Source organism: Conger conger, chromosome 4 (assembly GCF_963514075.1).
Source record: "Conger conger chromosome 4, fConCon1.1, whole genome shotgun sequence".
Taxonomy (NCBI): Eukaryota; Metazoa; Chordata; class Actinopteri; order Anguilliformes; family Congridae; genus Conger; species Conger conger.
In genome coordinates, this window is record NC_083763.1 from 59,958,743 (window position 1) to 59,983,904 (window position 25,162).

Genomic DNA, 25,162 nt, shown 5'->3' on the forward strand with positions numbered 1-25,162 from the left:
ATTGCATCGATTATTGGTGTCTCACCTGGTCAGTGCTCTTTACCAACTTGTTGTCAGGAGAATTAGACAGTTGTGTGAATTTGGAAGGATATTTATCCCAGATCCATATCGCCTTCTTGTGCAGAAGGGTTCATATGCGGGAGGGGTTCATATGCAGAAGGCGTGGTGGTCAGGTTGGGAGGCACAGTCAGGAGGAGGTGTTCCCCTTGCTGTGTGTGTAATCCAGGGCTGAAACTGCCGATTTTAATGACCTCTAGGGGCTGGGTTCCGGTGCCACACAACAGTATTGACCTCTGACACATATTCTCCACCCATTCAGAAAATCCACCTGAATGCTGCATTAGTACTACAGCGGCATCTATGCTTTTAAACACCGTCTGACAGTACCCATTCCGACATCTTCATGTTGTAATAATGGCCATTGGGGAGTGCCACATTAATTGCATGCACCCTCAGAATGGCTGTGTGCAGAAGGGTGTCCTGACCTTTAAACCAGCCCCAGTGAGACACATTTCAGTGGCAGCACTTAGGCAGACCGTGTGGAATTACAATAATAGCAAATGGCAGTGTTTGAATGCTCTCACAATTTAGTGGAAAGGGATTATGGTCTCTCTAGATAAACCCCGTGGTACAGCTATCACTGGTGTCCGCGGTTCCCTTGGACTGGGGAACTACTGCCAAAAATTTATTTTGTGTGGTCACAAGGCCTTAGAAGCTGCAAATTCACACAATTAAATTCAAAATGTAAACTTGAATTTAACTTTTGTATTTCTACTGAAAATCTCAACTATATGCAAACATTTATTTTGACCTGCCAAGTGAATTGAGTATGGTATCCTCAGAGTCACTTAAAACAATAGCTTGAGGTTAGTAAACTTAAATGAGCCAATGACCTCAATACTTTGCTTTGATGACATACCAGACGAGGGAGCGAACTTGCATCCAAGCTCCACCCTCTAAAGGGGATATTACTTGTTAATCCACCATAGTATTTTGTGGCCATTTTTTTATTACACATAATATCAATAATAGGTCATGTATTACATTATGAAAGATTTGTTGAGAAAATTAGCCTTGGGCACCATCTCAGTGCAGTTGAGACCCATGGTAATAGAGTTTTGAGATGCCAGTCCCAGGGGTTAAGCAGAATTGGTAATAATCTTACTTCGAGAGGGCGGGTTTCCGCTGGAAGTCAATTCCCCATCGCATCACACAATCGTGTGCACTGATCAGCTGGGTGCCAGCTGTGTAAGTTGTGCACAATAAGCCCACAGCTCAATGTCCCCTCTCAGATTCTGCGTAGAATTTCTAAAGATTCCTAAAGAGTGGAAAATGACTAGAGACAGAGAATTGGTGAAAATGATTGAAATGTTTTAATAAGGCAACCTTACAATCGCTTGTTCTACAATTAAGTGGTTCTTTTGAAAAAGACCAGTAAATCAGTAACAGAAGGGTTTATACAAGGTTTCAGACAAATGGAGGTGAGGGCAAGCATGGACCGTCCTCTACATCCAGTATGGCATATGAACATGGTCAATTACAAAAGAACAGCACTCATCCTTTAGCAATCACTCTTTTCACATACATAAATCTCTGGAAGGTGCGCTTCTCTGGATTTACTGCATGGTTTAAGGCCTGATTTCTCCTGATAAAAACGCTGGTAGACAAATGTCTGTACACCAAGTATCAAATGGTAACACACTATCAGTACAAAAATTAAAAATCAACATTCCCTTATACCGTTTATTTTTGTATATTGCTGATTGACACACATCTCAGCTACTGGTCAGAGAATCGTTTCCCTTCAAAGTGCATAGAAAACAAGTAGTTTTAACCACACTGCAACCTAGCGCGGTCACAGGCTGTGGGAACGGTCTAGATCCAGGTGTTATTTCAGCAGTTTTGGCACAGTCATGGAGGTCATGGACACGGGCACGGCAATGTCCCCGAATACGGGCTGAGCGTTGGTGTTGACGGATGGCTTGTTTTGGTTCAGTGTCTCGATGATCATCTGCCTCATTTCCCGACTGGCATCCCCTCTCACCGCTAGCACAGCGACGATGTGCTCCTCCCTGCAGGGTCACAACAGGAACGGGTCAGTTCTCAAATCCTTCTGCCTTCAATTCCCAGAATGCATTGAGGGAATTGCTAGAAGTGCTGCCTCCTCCACACAAACATTTCCATGGAGAGTTGGTCTGCAGTACAATAAAAAGTTTTTGACAAGCTGTTTACCTGATATCCGGGTACTTAGAGACCAGAGTGGACACTTCGAGGTAGAGCAGGGTGGGGTCAGTGAGTTTGAATACCTCAGCGATAGCCGTTATACTGTCACACAAATGGTCAGTCTCGCCACCCTGGAAGATTATGTGTAGGGAAGACAGACACTGGTTAGCAAAGTGATAATAGGGACAACGCTCTCAAAACAAGGTGTGAAATGTCAGACTGAAGACTGCTGAATCTCCACGTAGAACAAGGGCATGCAGCAGCGGTGTGTCCTATGGATATTACAAGAAGCTGTTCTATCATAAGCAAGGACACTGGTGTTATGTAGGACAGAACAGCACTTCCCATATTGAAACCAGACACGCCATTTGCAACACAATAAAACTTTCCTATCGTGAAGTAGGCCAAACACAAAAACAAGAGCAGAGTATATCAATCTTTGAAAATGAAGAGGAGGAATGAAATGGGCGAGACCACAGTCTGTGAAATGCTGGCGGTGAGAGAGGGGAACGTACAGCGGAGAGCTTCCTGAACAGGAACTTGAACTGCTCCGCCTCCTTAATCATCCGTTCGGCACCTTCCTTCCTCTCGTCAGCGTTTCTGAAGGAGATGCGCTTCTGCATCACGCTCTTTAAGTACTCCATCACCACTCTGCGGAGGGCTTTGCTCGTCATCTCCTGCAAAACACACATACAAGGACACACACCACCTTTGTGGAGCTTACTGGATGGAGGGAAACCTGCTAAAGGAAAGGTGAAGGAAATGACAAGATATGGCAAAGATAACTGTTTTTGACAGTGCAAGTTCCTTCTTAATTTCATTTAATCAAGCGTTTATTTTTCTGTATGAATGGCATTCCAGTAATACTGTATGTAGGCCTTATAAACTTACCTCATTGTATGGCTTCTTAATCCTAGCAAAGTCATTGAAGTAATCTTCAACAGTCACACAAATGGTGTCCACTGCATTGGAGCCGGTGATCCACTTCCGTGTCAGAAGCTCATTCAGGTGTTGCTGTGAAGACAAGTTTTAGTTGACCATGAGGTACAGAGGATGAGGCAACAACCCTGCTTTATACATGTTTCAGTTCAGGCTTCAGAGACTTCAGAAAAGGCAGTTCAGAACTGCCTATAAACAAGCAAAGAGCAAGGAGTAGACAGGAAGTGCTGCCTGCCATTTCACCTCCAGGTCCATGAAGACCTCATCAAGCAGGAACTCGCAGCCATCTTTGGCCACTGCGTCTAATGTCTTCTCAATGGCGGCGTCATTTGATGTGGGCTCCATCCTCTTAGAGTACTTCTTCTTCAAACTGTTTATTGACTCCCTGGAATCAGATTCAAACAAGTTTTTAATGATTGGTGTGTGTGTGTTTGGGGGGGCTCTATGAGAACAACAACAGAACAAACAACTTAAAAAAAACTTCCAAGGAGTGAAAAGGTTAGCCTTTTTGAGCATTTACACCAACTGTAAAAGCCTCAATCACTCTTGCAGTACTTGGTATGTTCAATTACACTTATCAAAAGTTCATTTGAAATGCTAATTAAAGTATCAATTTCAAGCTTCAAAGAAATATACAAGCTAATTGGATAAACCACTCATAGTTCCAACTTAATATTCTTAGGTTCCCTTTAAGTTAATATATAAACAGAATTACAATGTCTTTCTTATATCAATTCTCTACATCTCTCAGTATTTATTTTTATTTTTTATTAAAACACTGAATTCAGGTCAGGGTAGAAATGAACTGACTTAAATGTCTGGCAGTTGTTGATGATGGCGATCATGTACTGGACATAGCACAGAGGCAGCTGCCGATTTTTCAAGTGATCTTCTTTGTAGGCTACTGCTTCATCCCGGTACCTGGATGACGACAAACAGAACTGGGAGGATCACAGAAGTGAAACCGGTTCAATACCACTCTTGTACTGCAATGTATGTTACATACATAATCCTATCATTTCCATGCAAGAGGATCCATAAATGTTTCCATAAACTCTGGACACATACAGGAGACCAGGGCTTGAAAGAAGGCTGCTCTTGATTTCACAGAAATAAACTCCAAATATTCCTGAAAATCTTGACCATCAAGTCAAAGCAGCTTTTATGCTGATAATTTGCACAGCATGTATTTATTTATTCCTCGCAGCAGGAGATAGCATTGGGGCTCTGTCTTACCTGTGTAGGAATGAGTTCATCTGTTTAAGGCAAAGCACCAGCACCTGTTCTTTGAAGGATTCGTCAATCTGGGCTGCCACTTGGAGATTCTGCTCAAACATCTAAGGGGATGGACACAACATCAGGGCACAGAGACCAGTGCTAGCCTAGCCTTGACCTATGGCTGAGAGGTTTGAGGAGGGACCCTTCCCGCTGTCAGTGTGAGTACGGGAGCAGAGATTTAGTACCTGGAACACAATGGCGGGAAGTGTGGTCTGGTAGTAGCCGTCCTGGTCAGCCTCCGGCTCAGTCTCCTTCTGCCAGTCCTTCTTGTCCGTCTCCAGGGCCTTGCGGAGCCAGCCAGTGATGTTGGACTGGTGGATGAAATTAAGAGGGTGAGGGAAGTCTTCTTTTAACAGTAAAATACATAAACCTGTGGCTTCAATTTTATGTTTACACATGTATATCTATTCCAGGATAAGATGGATTATCAAACTGATGATTTGACACTTGAAAGAACTTGAGGGCAAAGTATTAGCCACTGTGCATCACTTTGTTCAGTTTATGTTTTTGAAGTATGACCCATATTGTTTAACGTAGCTTTTTAAAAGATCTATCTAGATCTTGTAATATAATGGAAGAAAGTTGCACAAAGTTCTCTTGCTGTACAATGGTCTTCTGGTTTCACTAATGCCCTCTTCTGAAGTGGCCCCCACCAAGAAGGTCAAATATAAGTGACCCACTTGACTGTCACAAAGGTATGAATGGCTCGACAGGTGTTTATCACTGTACCAATGACTAAGTGTCATTATCAGAGAAGAAAATGGCTGGATGTGTGCTGATGGCAGTCTTCAAACAGAGGCTGGAGTTAAACCTCTTTCACAGGTGGTGTCCGACATGATTAAAGCCTGTGTGGGGAGTGTGAGGAGTGTGAGGTGGGGCGGGGCAGAGCAGGACTGACTGTGAAGGTCTGGATGTACTTGCTGAGTAGATCGTCCACCACCTCCTTGGGGAGGAGAGGTTCCAGCTGGCTGATGTCACGCTCCATGAGGAGCTCAGGGTGGCCCATCATCTCTGGGCTAAAACACAAGAGCGGAGGAGGTGTGCTGACAGTGGGGCCAAGCCGTTTCCGGAATGTTCCGGAATATCCCACCAGGGTCACTTCAACCGGCACACACACACGTACACGCACACACAGATCCCCATGCCAGCACCAAAGAGAGCATCGCCCAGGTACTGCTGTCCATCTAGCTACGCTCTCCTATGCCAAACCCCATGATAAATGGCTTTTCCTGCCTTTCTCATGCTCAGGATGAAGCGGTTTCTGAAAACGCCAATGCCTTTCAGGCATGGGCCTGCTAACGTGTAGCTCCAGATTAGTGAGTGACAGGCTGATAGCACAAAGCATGTTACGAAACTGCTCCTTAATTCAAACTAAAAGCTAAATACCGTCCATCAGAAGTTCCAGAGAAGTTCAGACTGAGACTTCTTTTAAGTCCCTTTTAAAAACATTTTTTTATGTTCTTCAGTGTTAGCTCCTTACAGCTGCATTCTATTAAATGTTTTATTGTATCTGACCTAATTGCTTTGAATTGTTTGAAATATTTGAAATCCTTTTTGTCATGGTTTAAATTTGTCTTGCATTTTAAATTTGCTGTGCATTCCTACCCCTTTTCTGTTTTTACCATCTAGTAACTAGCGTTACAACTCTGTTCTTCTCATCTCTATAAGGGACTCTGCTTTGAAAAAGCTGTTATTATTACTAAGGCTACATGGCACAAACTATTCAACAACTTTTACAAACAATGGGCCTCATTTATCAAGCTGGATACAAACACATCTAAAATGTTTTTTATAGATATTTACAGAAGAAATGTCTTCAAGTCGTGGTCATTTGGGATGAAGTTCATTCATATTATCACAAGAGCTCCTGAGTATGTGTGATTGTTAAGTAAAAGGGGACACACATCCATCAGCGTTATACTTTCTCATTCGGACTTGGGACTTGGATGGAAGATGAATTGGATGAATCACATTGCCATAAATTAACTCAATTTAGATCATATAAAGATTAAGACATTATCTTTAATAATTATTTCATTGCGGACCTCAATTTGATGAATGTTCAGTGGAGGTTTAGTGCAACTGGTGACATGGCACTGTCCCCAAAAACAACTAGTTTTCCTGAAATGTAGTATGTTTATCCAATAATGGCACCGACGTGCTCATTGACTTTCAAAAGCTTTTTGTGCATTGGCCACCCCTGGTTGCAGACTTTGGCAATAAGCATTTTTTTATGGTTTTCACGTGGAACCATTTTCTTATCACCACTGTTGAACTGTGCTCGACTGATCCATTTGGCCGTTTCAATGCCATTCTGCTGTGATCAGGACCTGTCCCCTTTGTTTTCTATGGGGTTTTAAGTGCATCACTGACTGTAAATGAGCAGAGCCATGAACACGCTTTTTAAAGGAGTCATTGGTATTTATCAACAAACCCATCTTCTAAAACTTACAAATCAAATCTATTTTACAAATTTTGTACGTTTGGTACGGCCTACAACAACATTTACACACAGCTTCCCTACAACACTGATGAATAAGGCCCAATGCAGGCAAATATGATCATGCGATTTTTGCTGTTGGTTCATAAGATGAACCAAAAAACTGATTATTATGGTCCCCATTAAAATGCACAGCAGGAATGATCTCGGAGAATTTCCAGCATCATCTAAATGGTACCAGAAAAAACTGCAGCAGAACTGAAGCAGCACTGAAGTGAAGTTCTGTGATGCAACAGATTTGCACCCAACTGTAGAGCTCTGTGCATCACTCCTGCACATCAGCAGAGCAGTGAAACCTTCTCTTGAGCTATGAGTGACAGGTGCATCTGGTCTGGGTTTATTATGAACTTCTGAACATAAACAGGGATGCCCTGTGCTTTTGCTGCACACTGTGTAATGTCTCCCAGTGTAATCCGCAGTGTGTGGCACACACGATGCATAGTGGTGTATGCATTTATTGGATTGAACTGACCTATTGGGACTGCATGTTAAGCCTTTTCAACTGCGCTGAGAACATGTTTATCTACGGACTAAATATTGAATGAATTGCCCATTGCTTGTGCTTTTGTTTCAGCACCGCATGGGAAGACAATGGGAGTGCCCTGGTTATTACAATGCATCATCATTCATGTTCCCCAACAAATAGAGTATTGAAAGAAGCCAGAGCCAGGCTTTTCATTGCAAAAGGACCACTCAGAAAAAAAGCCTTCCCTGTCTGTCCGCATCTGAACAGTGCAAGTGTGCCTAAAATGAGCGAACGCTTTCAAATCAGTATCTGACCCAGGTCAGGTGTCCAGCTCAGGTCTTGTACCATTGCTAAAGCCCGCTAAGTGTGGACAGTAGGCAGGGGAGGATGAGTAGGAGGTGTGGAGAGAGGAGAGGAACGTGGGCTACCTCTTGTAGGTGTTGAGTACCCAGGTGACGAGCGACACAATCTCGTTGGCCTCCAGGTCCTCGGCGGCCAGCTCCTGCAGGCGGGTGGAGAGGGAGCGGTGGTAGAGGTCGAAGAAGACGCTGAAGGCGTTGTAGTGTGGAGGGAAGCACTGCACCATCAGGTTCTTCACCACCAGCAGGTCGTCCAGAACGTTCCGCCGCGTGATCTCCAGCAGCCGCACCAGCCACATCTTGTCCAGCTCGCGCGTCTCGGCCTGGGCGCCCTCGATGCGCGTGCTCACCGTGCGCTCCAGCACCTGGAACATCTTCTTCTTCCAGCCCTTGGGCCGGCCCGGCGGGACGAAGCCCGTCTGCCGCTGCCGGTCCAGCATGCGGCGGTCGATCTTCTCCTCGCGCTCGATGACGCGCACCACCGACACCAGCATGGTGGGGTCTCGGCGCACCGTGACCATGGCCCGCTGCAGCACCATCCACAGCTGCTTGGCCAGCTCCTCGGAGAGGCGCTGCACGGCGCCGAAGTAGCTGCGGATCAGGCCCATGTCGCGCGCGTTCTGGCTGTCCATGCGGTACTGCTCGTACATCAGGTCGTCTCGCGAGCACTCCAGGTCCATCAGCTTACGGTGCGCATGCAGCAGCTCGGCCTGCTCGATCAGATCCTCCGTCTCCTCCACGATCTCTGGCACTGCGGAGGGAGCGGGAATACGGGACGTGAGCGCGCGTGTGCGTGTGTGCGTGTATGAACGCATCAGTACAGCAGGGTTTGTTTGTTGCAGCTCAGTGCATGCAGACCACAGCTGCTCCATTAAGCTGTATATACTCTAACGGGGGGACTAACATGTATGCAAGCAGTTATACACCCTCAAATCTGCATTTTTGGGTGGGTGGGTCAGAGAGAGAGTAAGAGGGACAGAAGAAAGGGAAGAATGGGAGGGGGGGGTGCAAGAAAGGCAAAGTGTGTGATGAAAATCTTTCATTCTACATCTTCCCCCCGTTGCTTTTTAACAGACACTGTTGTGTGTACAACACTCCGAGACACAGTATTAGAGTGAATGCCCAGGGGTCCCCACACAGGCACTCAGTGAAAGGTAAGAACTGCCGGGACGGAGCCTACACTGAAATATTAATCACAATTCTAACAATAGGGCTGACTGGATGTGTGGCCAAAGGACTTCTGACACTGCAGCCCATTGGCCAGTGTGACACATTTATGTTTCTGGCCTCATTAAACCACTGACCGTGGATTGTGGCTTTGAACGATAACCTAGTAATCTCACGGTAAGGGTTCTGAGAATCGCCCCTAAAAGGTGCTGCATTTCTTATACGCAGCATAACGAATCACAGATGACCGAGTTCATCCCATGTGACAGGCCTGCCATTGATGTCATTGATTCAAAGAACATCCAGCAAGGACAGAGAAGTAAAGCTGACCCAGGGGAACTGACTCTCTTACTTTACCAACATCAAAATACTGTAATATTAACACGGCTGAGATGGCTCAGTCTGTCACTAGCCATTTAGTTTGAAATTAGCCTAAGGACAAAAGAAGAATGAACAAAGCATCTAGAATGTGTGAGGAATGTATCGCCAGAAGATTAGAACATGTGCCTTGTCTGTTTCATTAAATAAAAATGCACAATTGCTTCTTCTGGTCTTGTTTATTATTATGTGATAAGTGAAATTTGGAATCCCCTCTCATTGTGGAATCTACCGGCAGGGTGATCCAGCGGAGCAGGGGGGCACTGTCTGAGCAGAGCCATAGTAGGGACAATATTCACAGCCCTGTGCTTTCCAGTTTGGTACGGTCTCTTGTCCTGCTTGTCCTTATTCTATGGTGTTACGCCGTATTCACTAACATGAACAGAAAGCAGGAAAATTAAAACGTAATTTGCGTTGAATGGAGGGACAGCCACAGTGGATGACTCAGTGGTTCTCTGTTGGCTGTCTAGCACCTTAACAGCACCCTGTGTACAAGAAACTGTATCAGCCACAAAGAACCTCCAAGAACCCTCTATCTATGACTTACACAGGGCAATTCCATACAATTACAGATCATAGCGGCTTAAATCAGCTACTTTCAGCGTAATCTCTTCCCATCAGGGTCTTTCCAAGGGTCAAGGTACAATAGCTGGCTCGTAATCCCCACTTGTGCTCCTGCCTGTACAATGTGTGTTTAGTTGGTGTGATCTAAGGATTAGCACTACAGGGATTTCCTGCTATGTAAGTAAGCCCAGGCTGAATCATGGAAAACCCCAATTTAAGGTCAACTGAGCTGCTCAGAGCAAACAAGACACATTTAATACAGCATTTACAGAAGAAAAGCCAACAACATTCAGCTATAGGTTACTATAATTATGAATAAGTAAATGATCAAGACCCATTTTAGCATAGGCAATAATGATACAGTGCTTGAAATATATATGAAATTGCTATTAAAAAAAACTACACAAAAAATAACTGATGCAGTGAAGATCTGTTCAATGTGGCTCAGTAGCTGAATGTTCCATGTACTACTAAAGCTGCCATATTATGCCTTAAACTACATTGCATCCTATAACTTCTTGTTGGTGACGTGGCCACACTTTCAAAGTGGAAAGGAACCCTGATATATTTATGATAAAAAATACAAACATTTACCCAAATCTCAAGTGAATTTACCTTACCATAAATGGTCATGGATTAATACCCCAAGTAGAGGCGACTGTTATATACGGTAGAATTTGTGCTTTACCTTGAGCAAGAAAGAGTGCCGATTTCTTGGTTGATACTCTATTGTACTCAATAAAAACCAACATCAAGTTTCTTCTGTATTTGTAAGCTATTCGAGAAGTTTGAAACTTAAGTTAATATGACAGCTACATTCAAATGAATTTAAATTACATAACATAAAAAGATGAATACATGATGCATAGAATATTTAATAGAATTTTGCCAGCACTCACTAAGCAGTAACAGCCTCTTAGGATTCCTTGAATATTGAGAAATGTAATTTGATATGTTTAAATTACAGTAACGCCTAAAAACTAGCTCTCTGAAAACCTATGTTTCATGTTCAGACATTAGCCATCAGTGCAGATAAACATGGATTCAATTTACTTCAAGTATTAAAGCCCTTTATTGTGTTGAAAAGCAGAACCTCATAACTGACATTAGTCAGAGCTGGGGTCAACTCCAATTCAATTCAGTCAATTCAGGAAAGGCATTGAAATTAATTAATTATATTTTAATTCATTTCCTAAATTTGCTGAATTCAAATGGAATTGACCCCAACCCTGACATTTATAGATAATGGTAATTTCATGATGTCAAAGAGGCAATGTAAGTTTGCAAAATGTAAATTTCGCCTTCCATTTTCTCCATTTCCATTTGTCCACGTTGTTCATTTAACCACTTTCCAAGACTTTCCATCTACTAACATTGTAAATGTATTTAAATAGGACAAAATGCCAACTTCCAGATAAGTATTTTCCATAATAAATGCAAAATTGAAAACATTTGCAAGGGATGATGACCGAGGGGCTGAGTGTTACGCAGTTTGAATGCCCAATGTGGAGGTAGTAAATGATCATTATGCTACTTATTCAGTGGCTCACGAACAAAAAGCATAATGTAATCAAAACAGGCCTTTCAAAACATGCAATTCTACACCTTTATGCACATTTGATTTAGAGTTGGCTGTTGTATGATTATAACTAAACTACACTTAATGAACTTAAAATCTACTTCTTCAAGGTGAAGGCCATTTACTTCAATCACAGAAAAATATGGGCCCTATTATGGGTGAGGTGAACGGAAAACCAGGAGAATGAACACTACCAGTCAATGTGCCAGACATACAGATTTACCCAGGTGATTACTCACCAGTTTACCATGTGCTCTACTGGTTCTTGTACCCAACAAGATGTTCTTTAGGTTCTCCACAGCAGATGCTAGTTGGCTAGGCAATACTGGTTCTCGTACCTGAGAAGATGTTCTTTAGGTTCTCCACAGCAGATGCTAGTTGGCTAGGCAATACTGGTTCTTGTACCTGAGAAGATGTTCTTGAGGTTCTCCACAGCAGATGCTAGTTGGCTGTGGTGCACCACCACATCCTTCACGTCCTTCAGGTTCTCTATGGTGTTGATGCTCTGCCTCCAGTCCTTGCTGACGTCAGCCAGCGAGTTCTGGATGTCCTTGACGTCGCCCAGGGCGTTGTGGAGCTGGCTGAGACCTGTGCGTACCCCGTCCAGCTGCGACTGGATGGCTGCCTGGTGAGAGAGGAGGACCGTACACATCAGCACATCAGTGCTCCACCACAGAGACTCTCAGAGACATCCACCACTGCCAAAGGTATCATTGTGTTTAAAGAGCACCTTAACTGATAAGAAACCAGTTAAAAAAAATTCTGTCAGTGCTTCTACCTTGCTACTCAATTTTTAAAGTCTCATTCAATGTCTGTGGATTTACCGTTTCACACTCCCATAAATCTCAGAAGCACACACATAAGATCATGCCTTGAGTGCTGTGATTGATGGGTACTTTGCAGCACTCGCAGATTTTCCATGAGGCACAAATCCTTCAGGCGTCAATTCAGGAGAGCCTAATCAGAGCAGAGGCCACAGGGAGCGACGAAGCAGCGGTCATTCCGGAGAATTCATTAACAGTGCTCCTCAGATAATCACCTTAACCAATGACAGTCAGACTGGTCACGCGATGTCCCAGCGATGTCCCAGCAATATCCCCCCCCCCCCCATAGCATGCACAGACTTACAGTCCACTTAAACCTAACCAATGCGTCAAGCAGACACTGCGATGCCATTCCACAGTGCCATTTATTTTTTATTTTTTTCTAAAGAAGCCACATGCATGGGTTGCAATGAACATTGAAATAAGCTTCTCTCATTTTTCAATGAACATAAAGACCCTCCTTAAATGGTCTCCATGGCTAATGTTTGGCTTGGTCTCCTACCAACTGAGCTACATATGATAATGGAATTCCATCCTTGCACTCCTGATCCAACTCTGATATTTCCTTATGTGACCTACATTGTAAGCCCTTCTCAACCTTGTAGCAGATTAAGGACCATACAGGATCTACACTCAGCAGCCCTCAAGGTTAGGAGCCATCCGACAGCACGAGAGCAGAATACACTGAATCTCTCCAAGGACTCTGAAGATGATTAATGCCACCATTCCCTCAATTCCAAAGGCAAACTTCTCACACATTTCAATCATTAGAGGGCACTCTTTACTGTCATGTTTGGAACTTGGGGAAATGAGTAAGAACCCAACTCAAAATCCGTTCATAATGCTCACCTCAGCAGCTCAGAGCTATTAAGGGTTACTCGGGAATTGGACAGTAACCGACTCTTAATAAGAAAGGGTTTCATGGATCATGTGATGAGTGGCACTGAAAGTGCACGTCATCACATTCACAAACTAGGAGAAGGGCAGAGTATGCCTGAGGGAAGAGATGGTGCAGAGACAATTTTATTGCAGGTTAATGACTGGATAACAATATAAGAAAAAAAAAAACAATAGAGTTAATTAAATTGTAAGGGCTCTGTTTGCGTAGACAAATGATGAATCCAACAATTACTTTTATTTTTATTAAATATTTAACTTCTATTTATTTTATTTTATGAAATAGACATAAGACTAAAATATCTCCTGCTAAGCTTTACAGTAAATGACTCAGGTCTCCTGTATATGTCTTTAAAGGCTTTTGTTTACTTTAATAATGCAGTTGGATAGCCCAAAGACCAAAGCCGCCCATGACCAATGGTTATGTTTCTGTGTACACTTTAGATGCATTCCAGTTTTGGAAGGGGACACATAATGGAATGTTCTGCAGACAGAGCCTGGATTTAGTGTTTACCACAGATATCTTTGGTTGGAAAACGAAAGGGTGGGAAAGCTCAGCTCGAGCTGCCATCATGCAAGCTGAAATTCTATCCTCTTCCAGGAAGAGCTAAACAGAGGAAGCTACCATTTTCACACAAAAAATACGACAAAGGGCCAGAGTCAGATAGTTTCATTTGTTCAAAGTGCTTTTAACACTCGTCCATCATGGTTGTGAATAGATGGATGAGTAAGTAAGTGAAAGTATGATTGAGTGAGTGTGTGAGTGATTGCATGAATCAGCAAGCAAATCGATCAGTGAGCAAATGATTGGGTGAGTGAACAGATGAGTGTGCGAACGGTTATTGAATGGGTGAGTCTTGGCTGTTACCTTTAGCCTGGCTTCCACAGAGGCCTTCTTGCGCGCCTCTCTCCGACGGTACTGCTCCACTTTGTCCAGCTGGTCTGGCCGCTGCAGCATCCCAGCAACCCTCTGCACTGCTGTGGCAACAGCCTCCCTATCAGTCTCCTCCATGGCAACAGCAGACCCGCAACTCAACACAAACACATACGGAATCTTAATTACACTTTATTTATTCAACTTTCTCAAGTACACTCTTGTTTGTTTCACAATAAAAAGCACACCCAGGATCAGATGATGGGTACATCTTACACTTACGTTACAACCAATGATCACACTATCGTACCCGCTAGAACTGAGTAAAGCTGAATTCCTTTATCTGAAGGGACCAGTCAATGGCAGTATAAGATCTATGGATACCAGACATTTTCACCTCATGTAAAACACCTATGCTTTCCAGCATTTCAACCAGTGGTATGTGACAAGCACTCATGAATAGTATTAATGTAGCACAGTCAGACTGCAGGTATCTGCTCAACCACAGAAGTTGCTCTTGTACAAAGAGGTGGAGAGCAAATACCAAATAACTACCACTATGTGGGGCACACCCCGGGTTGAACTTGGCTGTTTATTGTTCCACTTTCTCTTTTGAATTTAAATGTATACCACCCTATATTTAATATATTCTATTTTAATTACAACATTAAGGGACATATGGATTTCATAATAAACAGATTATTTATGAAAAGCCTTTTGCCCACTGGGGGAAAAGCCCAAAACCCAAAATCTCTACAAACGAGTGTATTCCTACTATTTATTTCTAGTATAAAAATTCTGGTGCCTGAGGTCCCACTAGATCCATCCCAATATCCAAGCCTGTCCTTGAATATCCTAAGCATTTATGCTTCTACTGCAAGTACTGGAAGCCATTTGACTTAAATTAACTCTAAAATAAAAAATTACTTTGTATTGTCAGTGCAAATTAATTTCCAAATGTGTCCTCATATTACAACACCAACCTGAATTTAATTATAGCTATTTTATCCTGTTAAACAAATGTTAAACGTTTTGTCACATCTCCCTTGCATATCTATTTCCCCTAAAGAGATTACCTGCCTTCATAATTACACAGCTGATACTCGAAATTCGCCTGCTGCCTTTATTTGGACATTACTACACTCTATATGGGCAATAGTGTATCATGCAGTCCGACAAATGGACTACACTTAAATTCACGCATTATAATTTAGCACCACCCACAGAACTGAAAGCAAAATCACATTCGTCTTTTCATAATGAGCTGACACATTATCAATGCTCTGAAGCATAAATGAGGTCTGCAAAAAAGTTATAACTTCGAGACGCTCCTCCCCACCACTGACGTGATATTTATTTGCATTCCTCCCATCAGGTCAATACGAACCAATTGTAGAAATTAGACCGTGCTTGGTGAGGAAGCGATTTTAAGATTTATTAGACAAAATCACAGACCTGAACTTTGAGTGACGCAGCATGTGACTTTCCAGCTTGGAAACTAAAGCTTAGTTCACATAATATAAAACTGCTTAACGTGGCAAAATTCTGCTGTAGACTAACTTTATTCACTTTACCTGCAATTACTTTAAGGCCAGTTAAAATTAACTAGCTAGATGGTGGTTAGCTAATTTGAACTTTGTCCTAGTGAGGAGCCCCGTCGTGCAACGTTACTGCTTGTAGCTACTTGCCGTTACTTGCGCTATTCTCGAGTTTGATATAGCGTAAAGGCTAAATTAGCTACCCAGATTACTACTTCGTTAGTTTGTTATGGTTACATAGCACTACATTATTTAGCTACCAGCAAATACACTGCATGCATATATGGTCATGTAATAGTTTTTAACGACAAAAGGTTAGTTAGACAGATAATACTACAAGTGCACAAGTAAACAATCCTATCTAGCAAGCGATCTAGGCAGCTATCATTAGCGTAAAAACACAGAGGCCCTAATAAGGCACAAGTAGTCGAGACAAGCTGGCCCATTTTAAAGATCACTTTACTCTTTGTACAATATAGCTAGCTTCACAAGATGAATGCGCTGTGCACTTACCTGGCTAATATATCCCTTCTCCCCTTTTAAACAAATGCTTTACATATTAGCTATCTCGCTAACTAGCTATCCATTTGCATTGACAGTTCTCTTCCTGAAAGTTGGCTTCTTGCGCACAGCAGGCCTTCTATAAAACTTCCTGACAATGGGCGCGTTGCATTCTAGGAATTGTAGTAAAATTGAACGCGAAAAATAAACACTTTACTAAAACGTTTACCTGGAAAAGCCTTCACGTAGCCATTGTACAACCATTAACAACAAGAAGAAGAATAATAGTAATATAATTATTTTTTTGTAAAGCACACCATGTAAGAGCCAGGAAAACGAATGTTTAGAGATATTTAAAGCAAATTCAAGAATTCAAATTCTTACAATTGGACTGATAGATTCAATCTCAGTGCGAGAAGGAATACACGCAGTTATTACATGTGCATACATTAGCCTGTAATGAAATATAGGTTGTACTGTGGGGGGGACAACTTGTCAACTTGCAATGTATTTGTTCATCTGCAGTTCAAAATTTTCCATTAATAAGAGCGCTTATCAATTTCACTGTTTTTGTGTTTGTCCTGTTGTAATCTGAGGAGTCATGTACCAGTGAACAAACCTGCCCTCACAACCCAGATATTAAAATGAATTCCAAAAACAATGCACACTTATGTCGCCTCTCTTGCACACTTTTCCTCACAACTGGAGAAAATCTGGTTGGGGAAAATCTCTGAGTCTGCTCCCAGTTCAATGATACACAGACCTCAGGTAAGCACCACATTGTGGGAATTCAGATAGAGGTCCAGAATGCAAACGCCTCTTACAAGGAATGTTTCATGAACACAGTCAAGTAGCACTCTAGTCGACTCTGGCCTTCATTTGTCTTGTATGTTGGATAATAATTTTTGGGGTTTGCAACACAATTTCAGCATTGAAAGCAGAGTGAGATTTCCAAGTTGAGACTTAATATTAATATTGCACTTGTGTTTGCTTATCAGCTAATAAATCCTCACTTATAATAATAATACTAATAATAATAATACTAATAATAATACTAATAATAATAATAATAATAATAATAATAATAATACTAATAATAATAATAATAATAATAATAATAATAATAATAATAATGGGCGGCACGGATGGTGCAGTGGGTAGCACTGCCGCCTCACAGCAAGGAGGTCCTGGGTTTGAATCCCCGTCGGCCGGGGCCTCTCTGTGCGGAGTTTGCATGTTCTCCCCGTGTCTGCGTGGGTTTCCTCCGGGTACTCCGGTTTCCTCCCACAGTCCAAAGACATGCACGTTAGGCTGATTGGAGAGTCTATATTGCCCATAGGTATGAGTGTGTGAGTGAATGGTGTGTGTGCCCTGCGATGGACTGGCGACCCGTCCAGGGTGTATTCCTGCCTTTCGCCCAATGTATGCTGGGATAGGCTCCAGCCCCCCTGCGACCCTGTTCAGGATAAGCGGGTTCAGATAATGGATGGATGGGATGGATGGATAATAATAATAATAATAATAATAATAATAATAAGAAGAAGAAGAAGAAGAAGAAGAAGAATAAGAATAATAATATTTAATGATTCATTGGCAGATAAAGCATGTTTTAATTTTATAAAATAGCACACAAAGTCTTTTAAAGATGCAAAACAAATGAAGGTTATCATACTTATGCAAAATTTCATTGTAATTTATGTTGTGTCAACCAGGTTATTATTAGGTAATAGAAAATATGATCTTTACAGAATGATCTGTGTCTTTATTTACTTGTGTTCACGTCCCTCAATTTTTAAGTCATAGAGACATTTTTACCTAAAATATAAATATTGACGGAAATTGAACCAAACCCTACAAATCTATACTTGCATGCAATAGTTACCTTCAGTGTGAGTTATTGCCTTCCACTTATTAATGTACCACAGATCCAGTACTTCTTAAAACAAATTATTGTGATTCTGATTCGGCTTACAGGGTGCTTTTACTTGGGAAATGTGTTGCTGTTGCTCTTGAAATGTGCAATTCACCATTAACACATTGCCACCAGACTGCTTAATGTTTTTGTGCCCACAATTATGTGGGGGGGCATTATTCTACTTCATATGATGAACACAAATGCAGTGTTGTTGCTCAGTCATGCTGTACACCGAACGTGTGTTCAAGACAGCAAATGTTCATGGTGAACTATGTTTGCAGCAAACAGTTACTGTTGAATAAGTTTAAATTAACATTCCATTTTGAATACAAATGGATTTGGCTTAACAGATTTAACAATACCAGCTAGCTGATTTGTTGCTTACCTGTGAGTTATTTTTAAGGTAAGAACAAATATTACATTGATTAAAGGGTATTATAACAGCCAAATAACTTTTCTCTGTGTTTTCCCCCATCAGCACTACCTTTTCAAACTGTTAGCCAACATTGGCTAATGTTCGTAGCAAACAGAAATGTTTGCGTACGTTAGTTAATATTTGCCACATTGAATGCACATCAGGGAGGAGTCATCAAACACTATAGATTTGACCTGGGGCCAAATTGCCAGAGCAAATACTACCCTGGGGGTCCACAGGCTATTATCATCCCTCCAAAGGAATGTTGGGGCTGGGAGTATAGGCACTATTATAATTTATCATATCAAAGGCAGCTTGTGAATTTATTTTGTCATGCTGTGTACCACCCCTGCTGTTTCCAAAAACTGACTATTCTAGCCACTGCATGCATACTATATAGCCTACATTCAACATGTGTTTCGTATTTCCATTTTTTCTATCAATTCTATCATTATTTTCATATAATTGAAGCAACATATTTGAAATTTCTTATTTTAATGCAGAGTTTGTGTTGCCAGGGGGTAGGACTTGCTGAAAGGCCAGATCTGGCCTGAAGGCTGCTAACTGATGATCCCTATCATACAGTACATGTACTCCCTGTGTCGAAACAGGTTTTACTCCACATCTTGGTCTTGGTGAGATGGAGTCTCTACAGTTCCCTATTTGTGCATGTGCCTTAGAATAACACCCAGAGAGTGGCTCTGACCCACACTGTTGCTCTTTTGGTCTCCACTCTATTTCATTTTACCTTTGTAAAGGATAGAGCGGTAACTGCAAAATGAATGGATGGATGCATACATGTACACAGGGATGCATGCTCTAGCCTATCTATTATAGATGATTGCATCATCCTCTAGGGGTGTCTTTGTTGCAGAGAAAACCCAGCGTTCTGAAGCAAATACAATATTTTGGAACATGATGAAGGATTCCAGACTCAGTTCCAGGTGCTGAAAAGTGTATTGTACAGAGAAAGCCACAGGGGATCCATCAGAGAACTCTCAGCAGTCATGTGCTATTTCTGAAGCACTTCCTCCGTTTGTTTCCACAATGTCACTTAACAGATTCCCTTGGTAAAGACAAAACACTCTCTAATATATCCCCGAATACCTGATTCATTAATCATTAGGGAAAAGATATATACTGTTTCATAGTGGAATATTTTTCCAGTTTAGTTGAAAAGACATTTGGAAGAGGTGATAAATAAACTGAGGGTGATACAGTCAAATCCCAGCTACAGTACCATCAATCTGAAAGTGAGTTGGAGTCAATCTGAGTGTTCTTCTTATTGCAGAAGAATCTGTACCTAAAACCAAAAAACATAATAAAAAAAATATTACTGGGGTTGTGGTGTTTTGAGTACAAACAACCTGCATGTGATACTTATTTTGTGTATGTAGTTAAAACTGGGTGCAGTTTTGGGAAAACTTTTTGGGAAAACTGGGGAATTTGAATGCCTGTAGATGGGCAATTCCACAGTAATGTCAACCTGAATAACAGTAAAATTCTTAAAATTGATTTATTAGTCCCATTACCATTGAAATCAAAGCTATTTGGCAGCCATCTTAAACCATTCAAAAACTGAAATGTTATTAGGAAGTAGATAGTCAAACAATGTGCATTTCAGACGTGTCACATCCATAATGCAATGGCATCACATCCATAATGCTGGTATCTCCTCACAAAAAACGAAACAAAGAAATACATATTTTCACTATTGATATTTATATGTCTCCAGCCTCCAGCATTACATGGATGTCAAACTTTCTGCATCAGACTTCAAAACTCACAGAGTTTTTAGTAAGTGTATAATCTCCCCAAAATACCTTTTAATCTTTTTGCGTCACATCCATAATGCTGGAATTACCCATATATCATTCCCAAATCTTGTACACACATTCATTCCAGGTTTGTGCATAAATATACAGTAATTCCCGGTTGGTCCTTGATTTTAAAATTGAGATATTCAGTGTTAAACTATAAAAACATAAGGCGTTTTGTTATTTTGTTGTATTTCTATGTATCTTTTGTGTACGCTGTATGTACATGCTCTGACATAAATTTGTTCTGTCTCAAATTTGGTACAAGCCTCTTCTTTAATTTAAGTCTTCAACTATATGTGTGCAGTAAATGGTTTCAGCGATGTTGACACTTTCATAGGACTAGCACAAAATTGGCTGAAATTGCCTTCTAGGGGGCCAAAGTGGAAAGGATTCATAGCTACAGAAAAAAAGAGAAAAACCATTCATGAAGGTTTTATTGATGTATTTTTGAAAAACACAGAAAAAAATTGAGAAAATGCTGCAATACATAATTGCTGCTTTGCAGCTACAAAGTTAGCCAAAGAGCTTGTGTGTATTTGCTAGTTAATGCATTTCCAAAAAGAAAGAAACAGCGCAAAGCTCTCACTTACACAATAAATACAAAACAGTGGACACTATTGTTTTTTGAAAAACACAAACAAAACAGCAACTGAAAAGGTGAAGCAATTTACAATTGTACATGTCAAAATGACATTATGTCTAGGTAGCAGTAAGATTCATAATCCAGTCCCATAGTGCAAGTTTAAAAAACTAAATGGCTGTATAACACACAGTAGTATTTTTATTTTATTTTGAAATGTAAAGTTGACTTGCAAGCACACTCTTCAAGAATCAATCTTCTGGACTCAAATCAGACAATATTATGCCTGAAAAAGGAGACAAAATTGATTTAAATTATTTTGTGCCAAAAAACTTTTTTTTTTTTTTTTAAATATTTTGGATTGGCTGCATTTCAAAAATATGCTGCAAAAATATACCAAACATGGAGACTGTAAATAAAGCTCTTGGAGGCATAAAGGAGATGAATGCATCCTAAGAAATACTGTACTACATGTAGTGGAATTAATGTGGAATTAATGCTTAATGCTTAAATAAATATGTTAAACCGTCCAGTTTAAAACACTCTTTTTATTTTAAAATTGTTATTTAATAACATGTTTCATAATTTAAAGTTGGATGCTGAAAAAGACAGAAAGCATCATGGACATTTTCTTTCTGAATGATTTTTTAAATCATTGACTCAGCTGACAGCACTTTATTCAAATCATTTTGGAATTCTTCCTTTCAATTTCACCATTAATTTGTTATTTACCTGATGCTTTTATCCAACACAACCTACAGTCCATTAGACTCAGCAGGGAATAATCCCCCTGGAGCAATGTGGGATTAAGGGCCTTGCTCAAAGGCCCAACAGCTGTGTGGATCGTATCATGGCTACACTGGGGCTTGAACCACCGACCTTCTGGGTCCCAGTCAAGCACCAACAGGAGGCCCCTGATTGATTTAAAGAGTCATTTAAAGAACTCTGCATAAAACCAATTAATCTAATCTATACAATTCAAAAGTGTGTCTGCAGAAATAATTTGCTTCTTTATTTATTCATTCATTTAATTTAAGCTGCCTGACCCAAGTGTGAAGCTTCTTTTAAGCTGAATGTACACTTACTCTAGTCTTCACAGCTTTAGGATGAATTGCATTTCAGCAATCAAACTGCTGATTCTTATATTGCTTTACCATGGTACAAAGTCACAATGCTGCTATATATAGCTGATTACTGAGTACAAGTTTCAACAGGCCCTGGAAAATCTCACTGGATGACTAATTTATCAATACACATAAAAGATAAAGTCAATGGGATGCCTGGGATGGTCTTTCTTCTATTTGTAATGAGTGAACATGAGAAGGTAATCATCTTGTAGAATCCATTTTTAATCTATTCACTTGAGTGCATAATGAAAATGTCCACTATTTGTGTGGTTCCTTGAATCATCTTGAAAGGTTATGTATCATACACATTTAAAGACATTAAAAACTTCTGCTATTACATTTTCAGTTGGACAAAAAGAGGGGAATTTTGAACAAGAAAATCAATCAAATAGTTATTAATAAACAATTGCCCAAAGGTAAATGGTAGTGCAGGTAGAATTTATAGAAAGATAAAAAATCAAAAATGTTTTCAAAATATAAAAAACAAATGCAGTACCATATATTGACCCTTCAGTTTCATTGAGTTTCTTTCTCCCCTGGGAGGAAATAAAAAACAAATCTTACTGCAAAAAAAAAATCAGATAAAAACCAGTTTGTTGTACACATTCTCACTAAACTATGTTTAACAATGTCATATTTTTAGGTCAAAGACTACTTGTAAATACAATAAACAGTATAACATTAATATCTTTGTGCGTTTTTTTCTAAGCTCTTTTTCTTTCTTTCTCCCTGTGTCTGAATAACAACAGTCTGACCCTTTGCATTTACAAAAGCAAAATTTCACCCTCTTCCCCACACATTTCCTTTACACAGTATGCCTTCAATATCCACCAACCCACATAAGGTAAGATGTCCACGACACAGAAACACGAACATTGCATGTGAATCTCAAAATATGTATTATCACTATCAATGTTAAAAGTGCTTATAATAAACTATACATTTTGCATTTTCGCCTACTGTTTCAAAAACAATCTCAGAGGGTGGACCTTCAGTCTTATTCAGTCACGTAACTATAACACTGTTCTTAAACCTGAGCCTTGAGCATGAGACTTCTCTCCTGGGCTTTTGTATGTGATGATAAATGGGAAAGAGGTTCATGAGAATTCACAGTTATTGCATATAGATGTAGGGGTTAGCCTTGTGCACTACTCCTGTGTTCATCACACAGTTGGGCATGATATTTTGCTGGACGGGAGTCTGGCTGATTCTATGGCTGCTGTCAGCCCACGGTGGTGAGTCCATGGGTTCACGCTTAATGGAATGCACTAGACTGTGACCTCTGAATTCATAGCTCAACTTGTAATCCTGCTGCATGTAGCCCTTATGTTCCATGGAGCTGTTGGTGTACATGTGGCTGTTCATACAGTTTGTACTAAGGTTGTCAGAGTGGGACAGCCGCTGTGGACTGAATTGGGTCATGTCTTTGTTTAGAACACATTTTAGAGGCCGGCTGCCCCCAGTGCACAGGTTTTGGTAGTGGCCGTTGAAAGTGGGACTGAGGTTGGCCTTGTTTTTCTGGCAGGGGGAGTACTGCTCATAGTAGTCTGCCTCGGCCTTCATCTGAAGGCCGTCGTAGCCCATCCCGTACCGTTTCTCAACGTGCTCCTTGCACATCCAGGCTCGGCTGTGAGGGATGCCATACACGTCGCACCCGTTCTCCGAGTCGGAGTCCTGCTCCACCTTGATGGGCAGTTCAGGGAGCATGCGCCCGTCATAGCATTCGCCTGGGCCCATGTACCCGTTCTCACTCTTAATGGCATCCATGCAGTAGCTCTCCATCTCCGGGTTCTGCATGTTGCCATACAGCTTGGGTAGGTAGGCCTCGTTCCTGCTGCCATGGCAGGCGGGAGACATCCTGTATGCTCCTGCCTTCCCGTAGTGGCTGGACCTGCCCAGCCTATTGGGCACCAGGTTGACGTTTTGCCCCACTCTTATTGCGCCCACAGTGGCTCGCATCGTCCATGGGTTCTCCAGGCTGTGCGCCTTGTGCCCACCCATGGAGGACTTGCAGAAGTTGAGCGGTTCCTCTTGCGGGTAGTACCCCTCCACCTTGTACTTCATGCCTTCCTTGGAGAAGGGGGTCCAGGGTGTGTGGTGGCGAGGCTGTCCGCCTGAGCTACCAGGGCTGTTGTATAGCAGGAGGTCTCCGTTGTCCTCCATGCCCCCGGTGCTGGCTTGCCTCTTCAGATGGTCCTCTCTCTCACTGAGGATGACAGGAAAAGAACAGGAGTCACATTTCACATTCTCTATCAGCAGCTGTCACAATCCCCAGAGGAAACAGAGTGAAACAGACCAACAACTCGTCTTTCACAAGACACAAATAAAATACTCCTGAACGTTAGTAATTCAAGGCTTTCTCCAGGCGGGGATTCAGTCACATTAAAAAGCAAAACTGATTTATTTGCCTACAGTAACTACAGCAGGAAAAAATTACAGGGCATAAAACGCTTACTCATATTTTCTTCATGTCAAGAGGCAATGACTCACAGCAGATATGTGGCAGTGCAAATCAAATGTCAGTAACACTGAGCATAATAAAATTCCAAAGTAAATGTAGACATTTGAAAATATATTTAATGGACATTTGGCTGCAATTGACTGATCCAGGAATGTTAATTGTGTTAGTTACACTCAAAAGGATTTGTTGGCGAGTTTAGATTTAATGTGGTTGCTTTGGTCTGCCATGACACACAGAAGATGATGATTTTTATAGGAAACTAGAAAATAAAAACTTGATTAACAGAACACAAGTTTTGTACGATGACAACCAACTATAAACTAAATTTATAGAGGCCCTTTACAAAAGACCAACTGAGCAATATTATGTGCTAAAGAATGTTATTTACCAAAAGAATTTGAAATGACTTCAAGATTTCAGTACACAATTGAATGCCTCCTTCCCTGAGAAAACAGAACTATGAAGCGTATACCATAGATATACGGCTGATTTCTAAGGTTAAACACAATTGTGCCGAATCATTGACTCATCTTCATTCATCACATCCACATACAGTACCATTCCTTTATCATTAAAACTTGACTGTCTTGCAAATGCATTTCTGGTGTCTAGAATTTCAAAAGCAATCGGTTGCTCAACTGAAAGATCAATTTTGCAGTGTTATAGTTTTGTTGGATCCCCAATTTCATATAAAGGCAGAAGCTAAGCCCTTCTGAAGATCAGCTCCAGGGATATCATAGGATTTGCCTTTGATTTA

The 25,162-nt window shown here is 41.2% G+C and overlaps 2 protein-coding genes across 3 annotated transcripts in view; both read right to left on the reverse strand.

The window, feature by feature from the left end:
- Nucleotides 1-1,354: 1,354 nt before the first annotated feature.
- On the reverse strand, nt 1,355-16,238 carry LOC133127707 (exocyst complex component 3-like). Its single transcript, XM_061240785.1, has 13 exons — nt 16,100-16,238; nt 14,043-14,205; nt 11,859-12,078; nt 7,835-8,516; nt 5,339-5,456; nt 4,626-4,751; nt 4,399-4,499; nt 3,973-4,083; nt 3,406-3,547; nt 3,115-3,237; nt 2,739-2,900; nt 2,233-2,354; nt 1,355-2,072 (listed from the first exon to the last, which is right to left on the reverse strand). Exons 2-13 carry the CDS (start codon nt 14,184-14,186, stop codon nt 1,889-1,891), a joined length of 2,235 nt encoding a protein of 744 aa, XP_061096769.1. The 5' UTR covers nt 14,187-14,205; nt 16,100-16,238; the 3' UTR covers nt 1,355-1,888.
- A 4,415-nt stretch (nt 16,239-20,653) lies between these two features.
- The window catches only part of LOC133127794 (uncharacterized), a 67,135-nt gene continuing 62,626 nt past the window's right edge, over nt 20,654-25,162 (reverse strand). For both annotated transcript variants that reach the window (XM_061240963.1, XM_061240962.1), the window contains exon 9: nt 20,654-24,150. In XM_061240963.1, the coding sequence (XP_061096947.1) occupies nt 23,058-24,150 (1,093 nt within the window). In that variant the 3' untranslated portion in view covers nt 20,654-23,057. The remainder of the gene's footprint in view (nt 24,151-25,162) is intronic.

Coding starts and splice junctions, on each gene's coding strand:
- LOC133127707 (XM_061240785.1), bottom strand. CDS start 14,186: ATGGAGGAGACTGATAGGGAGGCTGTTGCCACAGCAGTGCAGAGGGTT. Junction 8,517..11,858: donor CCTCAAGAACATCTTCTCAG/GTACAAGAACCA, acceptor CTCCCTCCGCAG/TGCCAGAGATCGTGGAGGAG. Junction 3,238..3,405: donor AGGTCTTCATGGACCTGGAG/GTGAAATGGCAG, acceptor TTGTCTTCACAG/CAACACCTGAATGAGCTTCT.